This window comes from Triturus cristatus, chromosome 7, assembly GCF_964204655.1.
Source record: "Triturus cristatus chromosome 7, aTriCri1.1, whole genome shotgun sequence".
NCBI classification, from domain to species: domain Eukaryota; kingdom Metazoa; phylum Chordata; class Amphibia; order Caudata; family Salamandridae; genus Triturus; species Triturus cristatus.
In genome coordinates, this window is record NC_140590.1 from 763,050,665 (window position 1) to 763,063,736 (window position 13,072).

Below are 13,072 nucleotides of genomic sequence, written 5' to 3' on the forward strand. Positions count from 1 at the left end.
GGATAAGGCTCAGGAATCGTTACAACGGGCCTTCCGACCGGTTTTTGCCAGGGCTGGACAAAATCGAGGGCGGTCGTTCGGCCGAGGTCATTCCCAAGGCGCCCGCGTGGTCAGCAGCACCACAGAGGAGGATATCAAGATAACTCTTCCGGAAACTCTAATTTCTACCCCTCCAGACGAGCGCGGAACCGTTTCCGCAGAGGCAGATTCGGTGGCAGCCAGGGAAACCACCAAGAATCGGGATCGCAGGTGAGGCTTATCCTTTGTTCAGAGGTGAAATTGGGGGGTCGCATTCAGTACTTCCTGCACGCTTGGCAAACGCTCTCGCAGGATCCCTGGATCCTGGAAACGGTACAGGGTTACAAATTGGAAATGTACAACACCCCCATTCAGCGAGCCCATCCCCCTCCCATCCATTTTTCCCTTCGCGATCAGAGTTTTATCTCGGACGAAATTCAGTCCCTCTTACAGAAGGGGGCAATAGTCGAGTCTCAATTTCATCCTCAAGGTTTTCTCAACAATGTGTTCCTTGTCGAGAAGAAAGGGGACGGGTCCAGGTTGGTGGTGAATCTCAAGGAATTCAATGGCTGGGTCGTTTACCGCCATTTCAAAATGGAAGGCGTCCACCTACTGCGCGACCTGTTGCAGGAAGGCGATAGGATGGTCCGACTGGACCTTAAGGACGCCTATTTGTCCGTGCCGATTTACGCCCCTCATCGCCGTTTTCTTCAGTTTCTCTGGCAGGGCGTCTGTTACGAGTACGCGGTTCTTCCCTTCGGACTTTCGTCAGCACCATGGTGCTTCACGAAACTCCTTCGGCCGGTGATGGAGTCGTTACGCTCGCGCGGGGTGAGGTTGATCGTTTATCTGGACGACGTCATTATCATGGCGCAGTGTCCGCGTTTAGTGACGACCCATCTGGAGTGGTCCATTCACCTGCTTCAATCACTGGGTTTCATTGTGAATCCTCAGAAGTCTGTTCTGGTACCCACGCAGGCTATATCGTTTCTGGGCTTTCAGGTGGACTCTCGCAGCTGCCAGCTCCTACTGCCCGCGATCAAGATCAGAACGATCAAGAAAGAATTGAGATCGATTGTGAACAAGCAGACTGTGTCCTTGAGATCAGTGTCCCGGATAGTGGGCCTGTTAGCCTCCTCGATTCAGGCCATCTTCCCAGGCCCGCTTCACTACCGTGCTCTCCAACGCCTCAAGATTCAGCATCTCCGCAAAGGCCTCAGCTATGCCGAACAGGTTACTCTGTCAGAGGAGGCGAGGTGGGAAATGTTGTGGTGGCTCGACCACATGGAGTCGTGGAATGGCAGAGCCATTTTCGGGTCCAAACCGGAGGTGGTGATCGAATCGGACGCCAGTCGCTGGGGCTGGGGAGCCCGCTACAGTCCGATCTCAACGGGGGGACGTTGGTCTCCAGAGGAGCTTTCCCTGCATATCAATTGCCTAGAGTTGTTGGCGGGATCGTTCGCAATTCGCAGCCTCTCCCCACAGAAGACGAATTGTTGCATTCTTCTAAGAATGGACAATATTTCGGCGGTCAGGTACGTGAACAAACTTGGAGGTACACGATCTCGCATCCTGGCGGAAATTGCCAAAGATTTTTGGCATTATTGCCTCCAATACAATCTGTCGGTAGTGGCGGAGTACCTCCCGGGCCGGAAGAACGATATGGCCGATTGGCACTCCCGTTACCTGCGGGACTACAGCGATTGGCGGTTACACCCTCGGGTCTTCCGAATGCTGAACCTCTTATGGGGACCTTGCCTGTTGGACTTGTTCGCGTCTCGGCTGAACAGGCAAATTCCGGATTTTTACAGCTGGCGCCCGGACCCGGAGGCTCTGGCCTCAGATGCGTTTCTTCAGACCTGGCCACCAGTCCTTTGTTATGCCTTCCCACCTTTTGTCATGATATCCAGGGTCCTGGCTCAAGCCAGACGCCAACAGACGGAGATGGTGTTGGTTACACCGTTGTGGAGAGCCCAAGCTTGGTTTCCGATAGCCCTGGAAATGCCTTGTGCGATACCAGAACCTGTTGCTGGACCCTCTCAAGACCCCTCATCCATTAGTGGTTGCAGGTCAGCTGCCTCTGGTAGCGTGGCGAGTTTCAGGGACAGGTGGCAGGTCCCAGGTCTTTCGACAGACGCTTCCGCTTTTGTCAAGCAAGCATGGTAAGATAATACCCATAAGCGGTATTCATCAGCATGGAGCAAGTGGTGTAGCTGGTGTGTTCAACGGGACATCAATCCCACTACAGCTAATGTCTCCATGGTCATGAATTTCCTGGCTTCTTTGGCTTCATCGGGTTTTGCGTATAGGACAGTAAACAATTTCAGGTCTGCTATATCGGCTGGACATGCCCCGTTAGAAGGCAAGCCAGTGGGGGAACACCCTCTGGTGTGTAAATTACTTAGGGGCATTCGGTTGGTCAGGCCCCGTGCCCGAAGTACTCCTTTTTGTGGGACGTTTCGGTGGTGCTTCGCTTTTTGGATTCTTGGCCACCCAACGACCACCTGTCGCGGAAACAGCTTTCAGCCAAACTGGCGATGTTATTATGTCTGGTCTCTTGTACGAGAGTTTCGGATATTCGGGCTTTGGATTTCACAGGTCGTCGGTTTTCCCCAGAAGGGGTGACTTTTACTATTTCCAGACGTACCAAAAGCAATTCCACTTCAGTGTCTTACCCGGCTTTTCCGGATAATCCAAATCTATGTGTGGTGCAATGTGTCAAAGCGTACGAGGTGAGTACAGCTAGTTTCCGTTCTGACATGCAAGGTCAACTGTTTATTGCATTGCAGAAACCCTTTCGCCCAGTATCTTCGGCTACGTTGGTGAGGTGGGTGCGTTGGCTTATGAGTGAGGCAGGCATTGATGTGTCTCAGTTTGGTGCTCATTCTGTTCAGGGCGCAATGGCGTCTAAGTCTTTTTCCTTAGGTGTAAGCCTATCCGACATCATGAATACTGCGGATTGGTCAAATGAATCTACTTTTAAATCGTTCTATTACAAACCTATAGTAGATGTTGCATCAGTAGTGGTGGCTAAGCTTTAAACAAGCATAATCGGAGCCTCCGGTCCTGACATAGAATTAAAAATTTGCGAACATCCGTGACAAGAATTTTCTATTCTATTAAGGACAACGGAGGCGAGGATTATCCCACCCAGACTTTATGTGGTTACAGGACTATATATTTAAATCAATTTACTATGGCATTTTGACTGCATTGTATTTGCTTTCTGTCGTTTCTTTTTCCCTCCCCCTTTTGTTATGGTAACTTTTGAGGTTGAGCATGATGTGGGGATTACCGTTATTACGGACTTTTATCTTTGTTTCAGATTCCAGTGGCAAGTGAGGAGTGCCTTCGTTTCAGGATATCGTTGAGAATGGTTTTACCCTTCACGCTGTGAAGCTCATTTGTCGGCGTTGGACGTCAAGAATTCATTCTTCAGAACCGAAGTTCGCCGGTTGGTCCTCGGATGTTGGTTTTACACGGACAGTTGTTCGCGATCTCATTTCAAGCGGAGTATTTTGAGTTAAAGTGTTGGACTTATCTGCTAACGGTCACGCAAAGAAAGAGGAGGTGTTTTCCTCGGCTAGACTCTATATAGGATAGTCTCTATGGTACTGTGATACAAGAGATTAATGGGATTTGTAGTTTATAATAAAAAAATATATTTTTTTTTTATTGGCTGCTGTTCTAATAAAGCAAAGAAATGAGAAGCATAATCCTCGCCTCCGTTGTCCTTAATAGAATTGAAAATTCTTGTCACGGATGTTCGCAATTTGCTTTTTTTAATTCAAATTGTTTTTATTGAAAAAGAAGAAGAAGAAAGACAGAAATACATTAAATGAATGACATACGTTGTCATAATAAAACATTTATACATAAATCAATCAATCATACAAATCGATCATACAAATCATAATAAATAAATAATAATAATAACAACAAATAAAGGCAGGATAATGCACTATGCCATGAGTTACATAAACACATATCATAAGGTCCGACTGTGCAATACTAGTTGAACACCATTACTGCAAATACAATATTGCATATGCATTGCCTTGTCCAGAGCCCTGGATTGAATTCCCTATTTCATACATTTCCGAACACTCCATTGAAAATAGATCCCTTTAGGTTTGATGGTTCCACCCATTTCCTTCACCATACAATATCTAGTATACGACAGTAAACTCCACTTCGTCATTGATTTACGTATGACTATAACACATCATGGAGGATCAAATGAAAATGATGAGGCATCAAGAGATTTCCAAAGCTTATTGTGGGAAGCGCTCCATGGGGAGGAATGTAGAGCAGGGTTGTCAGCTCCTCTTAGGAAAGATAGCCATTCTTGCCATATCCTAAAGGACACTCTTCCATTTACATAAAACTACTTTACAGGCCAGAGTAAGCAATATCCAGCAGTTGGCGATCATGGGCATTATCTAGGTTCTGGTCCAGGACACCCAGTAGGATATAGACGAATTCTCTCTCAGGTTTGATACTGAAAATATGTTCTATGCAGTCAAAATTTTTCCCCCAGAATGATCCCAGAGAGGGACAGTTAAAATGCATATGGGCCAAGACTCCTACAGCTGAGTCACAGTTCCAACACTTAGGGCTATCTCTCAGTTGGAGTTTAAAAAGCCTATCTGGTGTCCAGTACGTCCTGTTTATTAGCATGTATTTGGTTTGGGATAGTATTGGTGAGACTTTGTTCGATAGAGCAGTGGTGTGTATCCTATCCCAATCAAACATTAAGCCCATAGAGTTGGGTTCCGACTCCCATCGAATTTCATTCCGCCTGTGGGCTTTCCTGGGTAGAGGGAGGAGAGGCTTGTATGTTTTCGAGACAAAATGACCAGCCGCCATGATACGTGTTACATGGGTCTTAAGCCATGGATCACATGGTTTAAGAGAACGTGTGGCTAAAAGGACTTTTAGTTTTACAAAAGTCATAAAAGTCTATCGGCGCCAGATTATGCCTGGCCTGGAGCGAGGAGAACGGTAAAGGGTGTACCCCTTCAAACAGGTCGCTCACCAAATTGACCCCCTTCCCTGACCAATATTCCCATTGGAGGGGTTTTCCTTCAATTTTAAATGAGGGGTTACGCCACAAGGCTACCATGGTAGTGTTTTTGATGGTTAATCCTGTTTTGTGGGCTTGATCAAGTCTTAGGAGGGCACGTCTTGTGTTTAGTAAGATGTATTTTGAATGAGGAAGATGGGAGAGATCCATAGTAAGTATGGCAATAAGGGGGACCTTATCAATGAGGGATTTCTCAACATCCAGCCACAACGGAGTGTAAGCCAAGTCTTCAATCAGCCATGTGCGCCTTGTTTACAAAGAAAGGCAGTTTGATAATTCCTGAAGTTGGGGAGACCCAGGCCGCCTTTTTCTTTAGATAGCTGTAGCTTCTTCGTTGATATCCTGGGTTTCTTCCCCTGCCACAGGAATACTCCAAAGAGCCTGTCCACCCTGGTTAAAAAGTCATCCGAAAAGGTCATCTGCAACATACTCGCCAGGTAATTCACCAATGGGGTTACCATCATTTTCAAGGTTTCGGCCCTGCTCCACCATGAGAGATACTTCGGAGACCAACTCTAGCAATTTTGATATTTTCTTTAAGGTCAGATTTTCATTAACGCGTAGTGTTCTAATTAGGTCCTTATCAAAGTCTAACCCCAGGTATTTGAAGCAGTCAGTTTGCCAAGTTAGACCAGAGTCCCCCATTACATCCTTATTTCCCTTTAACAATTTAACCTCTGTTTTATCTTTATTTAACTTATATCCCGACACCCTAGAGAACTCGTCAATAGTGGACATGAGGGACGGTATAGCCTCCTCCGCCCTTTCCGAGACAACCAGGACGTCATCAGCATATGCGGTTAGCTTTATTGTACAGTCTTTAAATGGAATTCCCGCAATGCCCTTACTAATCCGCAAGTGGTGGAGGAATGGTTTGATCGCTAGTAAAAATAATGAAGGGGAGAGGGGGCACCCCTGTCTGGTTCCCTGTTGTAATCGGAATGATGAGGAGAACGAGCCTCCCGCTCTAACTCTGGCAGAGGGGCAGGAATAAAGGGACATCACCATCTTTGTGAAGGACGGACCTAGGTTAAATTTATTTAGTACTGCCTCCAGGTAAGTCCAATCTATCCTGTCGAATGCCTTTTCGGCATCAAGCGTAATTGCTACAGTGGGGGTAGTTAAAAGCTTCGCCTTTTCGAGTACATGTGCTAATGTTCTGGTGTTGTCACTGGATATTGAATCAAAAAAAGGAGCTACAGAGGGAAGACGTGCCAGAACACCCTCCAAAAATTTTTTGCTACTTGGTGCCAGTTCTTGTGTGTTGAAACTGTAGTTCAGTTTCAACACACAAGAACTGGCACCAAGTAGCAAAAAAATTTTATGTAGTCTGGAATGAGTGGAAGAAAGACTACTTTATCAAAAACCTCCAGTACTCATTGAATCATATGGCATAACCCCATCCAGTGTGCTACAAGTATTTAAAAAATTTGTCACTGGATAACCTATACTTCAAGAAACCTGCTTGGGAGGGGTGGATAAGTTTGGGCAGAACTTTCTGGAGGCGGTTGGCTAGGATCATGGCTAAGAGCTTACAATCAAGGTTAATAAGCGAGATAGGCATATAATTCTTAGGGAGTGTTGGATCTTTCCCTTCTTTGGGAAGGACGGCAATGATAGCTTCAGATAGTGTACCTCTCACCTCCCCTGTATCATTGATTTCCTGAACCAGGTGTAGAAGTGGATGGGATAGGAGAGAGGAGAAGCACTTATAGAATCTAGCAGTGAACCTGTCCGGTCCGGGGGCCTTACCACTTTTTAACGACTTGATAGCCTTTTCAATCTCCTGGATCGTGATAGGGTTATTAAGGTCAGCTTGGTCGGCAATGGAGAGAGACGGTAGTTCGCATTCCCCTAAGTAGCCCTGAATTTTGGTTTCCTCCACTTCTATATTCTTGGCATAGAGACGCTCATAAAAATCTTTAAATACATCTGCAATCTTGACAGGATCTGAATGGGCCATCCCCAATTGATCTTGAATGGAGTTTATCGTGCTTTTCTGCACCTTAAACTTGAGATAAGCAGCCAGACTTTTCCCAGCCTTATTTGATTCACATAGCTTAAATTGTTTCCTCCTATTCAACCAAACCCCTGCTCTTTCACTTATTATTTTGTTGTATTCATATTTCGTATTGGCCAGCTTATTCAGTGTATCTTCTTTCCTATCAAGTAGATGCCTATTCTTCAGGGCAGAGATTTCTCTTTCTAGATTTTCCAGGGCCTTGTTGTGATTCTTGTTCATGGCTGATCTAATTTTGATAATGACCCCTCTCACCGTACTTTTTAGTGCTTCCCAACGGATCAGATCAGTGGTGTCCCCCCTAATGTTATGTTCCAGGTAATCTTTAATGGCAGATTCAATGGCAGACCGATGTTGCTCTTTTTCGAGCACCTCCTCATTGAGCCGCCAAATTGATTGACGAGTAGACGATTTCACATTGGAAATGGACAGGGATATACATGAATGGTCAGATATAACCCTTGGCTCTATTGATGTCTCTTCTATTCTGGGGATGCCATTCTTCGTGATAAATAAGTAGTCGATACGGGAGAACGAATCGTGTGGAGATGAGTAAAAAGTATAGTCTCTCCCATCAGGGTTTTGCAACCGCCATGAATCTACTAAGTTAAATCATGTACAAAGGTTAGTGGCCTTGTGAGACTTATTGCCACGGAAGGTGCAACGGGAGTCCCTATCAAGAGTTGGATCGAAGGGTAGATTGAAATCCCCTGCGAGAATGTGTATAGCTGAGTCAGGGATGGTCTCAATTTGTTTAGTGAGGTCTGACCAAAAACACAAATCACATGTGTTAGGAGCATAAACATTCGTAACATAGAATTCAGTATCATCTTTGAGCAACTTGGTTGTGACCCACCTCCCCTTAGTGTCAGATATGGAGGAAAGCAAGTCAACATTGGATTTTTTCTCTATTAATGTTTAAACACCATTTCTCTTGCCTATTGCCTCCGAACCTGCCACTTCGACATAGAATTTGTTCCTAAGTGTATTAAATTGTTTAGCATTGATTTTAGATTCTTGCAAAAGGACAATATCCCCTTTTTGCCTGAGTAGGTATTCTAGGAATTTCTGACGTTTAACAGGTTGATTAAGACCTTTAACATTAAGTGAAAGTATTTTCAGGTTATTCACCTTCGCTATGCCGAGCGATGTGTCTATTGTGGGTAGTGACATAGAGAATTAATGGAAGATCGTGTCCATTCGGATAGGCAGAGTGCCCGTATCACGGTGTTGATATGAGGTAGATAACAATACCTGAACCTGCAAAGGCAGAACATCAATAGGGATAAAGACAGCATCAATGGTGGCGCAATAGAGAACATCTTCAGAGTACTGACAGTGCGGGCATCCTGATCCTGGGACGCATTAAAAAATAAAGACATAGACAAAAGGCAAAGTAAAATAAAATCCAAACTCTTACCCCGCCCTACCCTTCCCTCCCACCCTCCCCCTCTCCCCAACCCACCCGAAAGAAAGTATTAGGCAGGGTGACATGGAAAAAACAGCATCCCTTCCATGGCCTTGAGCAGAAACCAGTGTTATTTTTGGAAACTGGATCAGTAATTGAACAGCGTAAAACATTGGTTGCCGGAAGCAGTGTATACATAAACCGCTTTACTTACTACAATCATCTTTGCTACTGATTACCACATTCCCTTTAACCACAAACCTGTATGCCCCATCTCCGAGAGGAACACATTTCAAGTAGGGTACGGAGTGAGCACAGCTCCCCGAAAGGCTGGGTTCAATAAATTGTCAATAATTTGTCCTAACAGAGTTGTAGGTGAACCTAGGACAATATACTCAGCCAAAATTAACCTGGCAACAAAGACATAGAGGCAGGGCTCCCCCCCCCCCCACAACCTCGTCGTATGTAGGACTAGATCATTATTAAGGACCTATTTTGCAACAAAGCAACTTAGCAATCGAGCAATGCACATTGCAATTAACAACACATTTCAAGGTACTGAATGAGCACAGCCCCCCTGAAGGCTGTGTCAATACTTTGTCATAGCAGTTATGTATGTGAACCTATAATCATACATTCAGCCAACTTTACCTGGCGTATAGGCATAGAGGCAGGGCTCCCCCCCCCCTCCCTCCACAGCATCATCTTGTATGGGACTAGAACAGTACATGTAGTACTAGAACATTATAAAGGGCCTATTTTGCAACAAGGCAACTTTAGCAACTGAGCAAAGTACATTGCAATTATGCGGGATCCAACGCAGGCTTCTGCCCACAGGTGGATAGCGCTAAAGAATAGAGAACTCTGTCGGCATAGGTTATCAGAGACCTGCAGGACAAAAAGGATATTCATTAGGATACTCATTTAGAAGCAGTTGCGGAGGCCAGCGTCGACGTGTCCATATGGAGATCCTCAGGACCGTCTAGGAGTCGCCTGAGCATTTGTGGATCTGTGAAGATCTGAGGAGAACCGTGAACAAAGGCACGAAACCTTGCTGGACCTATGAATCCAAATTGGTGACCCAGTGATCGTAGCTTCGGGCGCAGAGCAAGAAAGGCCTTTCTCACGTCAACAGTCTCTTTACTATAATCCTGCGAGATGAAGATCTTGCTTGATTTCCACAGGATGTGGTTGTTTTCGCGCACAAAGGATAAAATTTGCTCCACATGTTGATACCTCAGGGGTTTACAGACGATGGGCCTGGGTCCTTTCTGGCTCGGTGTGATCCTACCGGGAACTCTGTGAGCCCTGTCGAATTCGACGGGGTGATGAAAAGTGAGGTTGGTTGCTTGCGAGAACCATGACTCCATGAAGGAAACACAGGAGTCGTAGGCATCCTCTGAGCCTTCTGGTATCCCAAATATACGAAGGTTTCCCCTTCAATTCCTATCTTCCAACTCAGACAGTTTCTTTGTCATCTGTTCTGAGGATACAGACAGGCTTTTAATAGTTTTGCAAATCTTTGTCTCCGAGTCTTCTAGACGGCTGATCCTAGATTCTGTTTCCGTGAGCCTGGCGTTGGTATCTCAAATATCCTTCCTAATCGCCACGATTTCCTCCTTTGTGGATTTCGCAAGATCATGTACCTCCTCAAGTTTATTCAATATGATATCCATTGTGTCGTTGACGTCCTTCTTGCCCTTGAAAGGTGAAATCGGGTTAGGAGGTTCGGCCTTGAGCCTCTTAAGGTTTTTTGTTTCTTTGTCTCCCATAATGGCACCTGCAGCTAGGAACTAGCACATACATTTCTGCTACCCCTTCTAAGCAACTTCTAAGCAACTGGCACAGTGGCTCCCCCAATGGTAATCTCAAGCGCTAATGAGGTTGCCCACGAAGATGCGTAGGATGTGCAGTGCGTATTATGCAGTATGCCAGGATGACCTCCGTCAATTGAGAGCGCGATTCCGATAAGAAAGAGAACGGAGGATACCGAAGACCTTCTTGGGGCATATGATCTGTGTGGGCTCAGATCCGAGCGCTCAGAGGGTCCAAACCTGAGGATGTGGTTGCAATAAATCGCCATCATCATAGCATGACCAGTCCTTGTTTTAGTTCCCCCTTCTTGCCCAGCTCACATACTCTCGCTACCATCATAGTATTCCCAGTCGTCGTTTAGTTCTCCCGACTTGCCCAGCTCACATGCTCGTGTTATTCTGGTGCTTATACACATGTCCCAACAATCCTCGATCCTTCGTTTGAGTTCTCCCGGTTTGCACAGCTCACATACTCGTGCTATGCTGGTGCTTATACACAAGTCCCACCATTCCTCATAGAACAGGGCCAGTAAATTGCTTGAATGTGCCTCCCTCCAAGCGCTATATTCATGCACATTAGGTAGACCTGGGTCTCAGAGATTCCGTTTTCTAAGCAGAGAGGGTGTCCATTAACGCGCCCGCCCTTTTGTGTGATCTCTGCCACCAACACACCAAGGAAGTACACCAAGGAAGCACAGATGACTCACCAGCCCACACCATGAAATCAGCGGCAGTTCGACTCTCGGTACCGGCTACTCCCAACTCACATTGTGAGTATAGCGTCAGCATTACCTCCTGCTCCGTGTTCAAAGGAAACGCCGGTCCCATCGCAGCTCTAACTGCGACCGCGTTTAAGCTTAGGCGTTCGGTGCGTCCGCCATTTTGTGCTCATCGAATGCCTGGGTAGCAGAGATCGTCATTATACGGCATTAGATCGCAACGCGTTTCCGATCTGTACTCACGCAGTGTCCCTGGGAGTCCCTTCCGATTCAGGTAGGCAGGCAGCTACCGCGGCTCAATCACCGCAGGGGTTGAGAGAGCTCACGACCTCACGTTCTCAACCGCGAGGCCGGCGTCAGGGCTCCCACATATTTCTCGGCGTCGGAGCCTTGTAGAATTCCCGGAACCAGCCTCGAAGAGGACCCACGTCTCCGATCTCCGGATCTGTCTTTAGAGCTGTTCTTGGTTCATTTTAAGCGCCCAAAAATACTCCACAGGAGGAGTGAAACGCTACGCCGTCATTTCTCCCGGCATCCAAACCACGCCCCCGATGTTCGCAAATTTTTAATTGTTCTCAGGTAATGCGGTGAGAATCTGGAACTCGCTTCCGCCATTGCTCCGTGCCACCACCTCCATCCAGATTTTCAAAGCCGACTTGAAATCTCTTCTCTTCCAAAGACACTTTCAGAACTAATACCCTCATTCTCAGACCCCTCCAGGAAGTTAGTTCTTCATTGTAAATTTGTAATATCTTCTTCTTCATTCCCCACCTTTGATTGCTGTGTTTGTTATTGCCTACATGTGTTTTACTCTACATCTCCTGTTATTTTTGTAGCTATCTATTTTGTACCATTTCTCTCATGTAACGTAACTGGTTCTATTGTACAGGGCTCTCACACCTTAAATAAATAAATACACGGGAATATCCCAAGTACAGGACGGACAGAGGTTCTGTACGAGGATCGCGAAAGAGAGCTGGGGAGAGGTGTCGGGCTATACGAACCTGGGGAGAGGTGTCGAGCTATACGAACCTCAACCGCTGAAAGTTTTATCATTCTTGTGCTGTTTTAGCGCAAACTCGACTAGTTTACGTAAAATCACATTCGTTTATAGGCACGGGGAGATTATTGAACGGACGCTGACAGTAACTGCACACAGGGTCACCGGTTCCAGAGACGGCAGCTCTGGTCGAAACTCGCTTCATTTCACGCAGCTTAGAGGAGAAAGCCATTTAATGAGGATCCTGTATCCCTCCCTATTTGACGTCACGGAGCCCGCCCACTGATAGAACCCAGAGATGTGCAGCAGCTAAACTGTGTGAGGCACACGACAGCCAACGACGTGCGCGTGTCAGAGTTTCCTCAGCCAATCTTAACCCACAGTAGAGCCACGGAGGTACTGCAACCAATGAACAACTGAATAACAAGAGTCAACTAACCAATTAAGGATTACTATACTTTTCCCAAGTACTGGGATATGTTTTCACCCACTTGATTGGTTTTGAACTCTTGGGCATCCACATGGTTTGACCCTTCTCACCGCGTAATACAAGAAAACGTCCTTTACAAGAGTAGTAGCCTAATCGAGGATTTTCGTTTTAATTATTGGTTTGTCTGTGACGATACAGAACAACAGACCTGTTCTAAAGACTACCCAAGAGCATTTAACCCTTCGTCGTCCTTACATTCTAGGAATATCTCCAGTCTTCCTGCACCATTGAATACAACCTCAAAGATCCCTACAGCGGGCCGGCTCGTGTCTCATCGGCTGTGCCATGCTGCCCGTCTGCCACTGGGGTCGCTTTTGTCGGAGACTCAGGATAATACCCCTCTTCCTACACAGGTAACGCTGCTGTGGGTATTCAGTTTTTAACTACCCTCCATGTAGGCTTCCTATTAATAAGTTATTTTAAATGTTTTGTATTATGCATGTTCACCCAATCTCTCAAAGTGTTCCTGATGCTATTAAACGAGGCAAGGTTAGTGATAGTATTATGCCGTGTGTGG

The 13,072-nt window shown here is 46.1% G+C and overlaps 1 protein-coding gene across 1 annotated transcript in view; it reads left to right on the top strand.

Moving 5' to 3' along the window:
- The first annotated feature begins 12,550 nt into the window (after positions 1–12,550).
- MRPL12 (mitochondrial ribosomal protein L12) overlaps positions 12,551–13,072 on the top strand; it is an 89,783-nt gene continuing 89,261 nt past the window's right edge. The window contains exon 1 of the mRNA XM_085617516.1: positions 12,551–12,908. Coding sequence (XP_085473642.1) covers positions 12,841–12,908 — 68 coding nt within the window. The 5' untranslated portion in view covers positions 12,551–12,840. The remainder of the gene's footprint in view (positions 12,909–13,072) is intronic.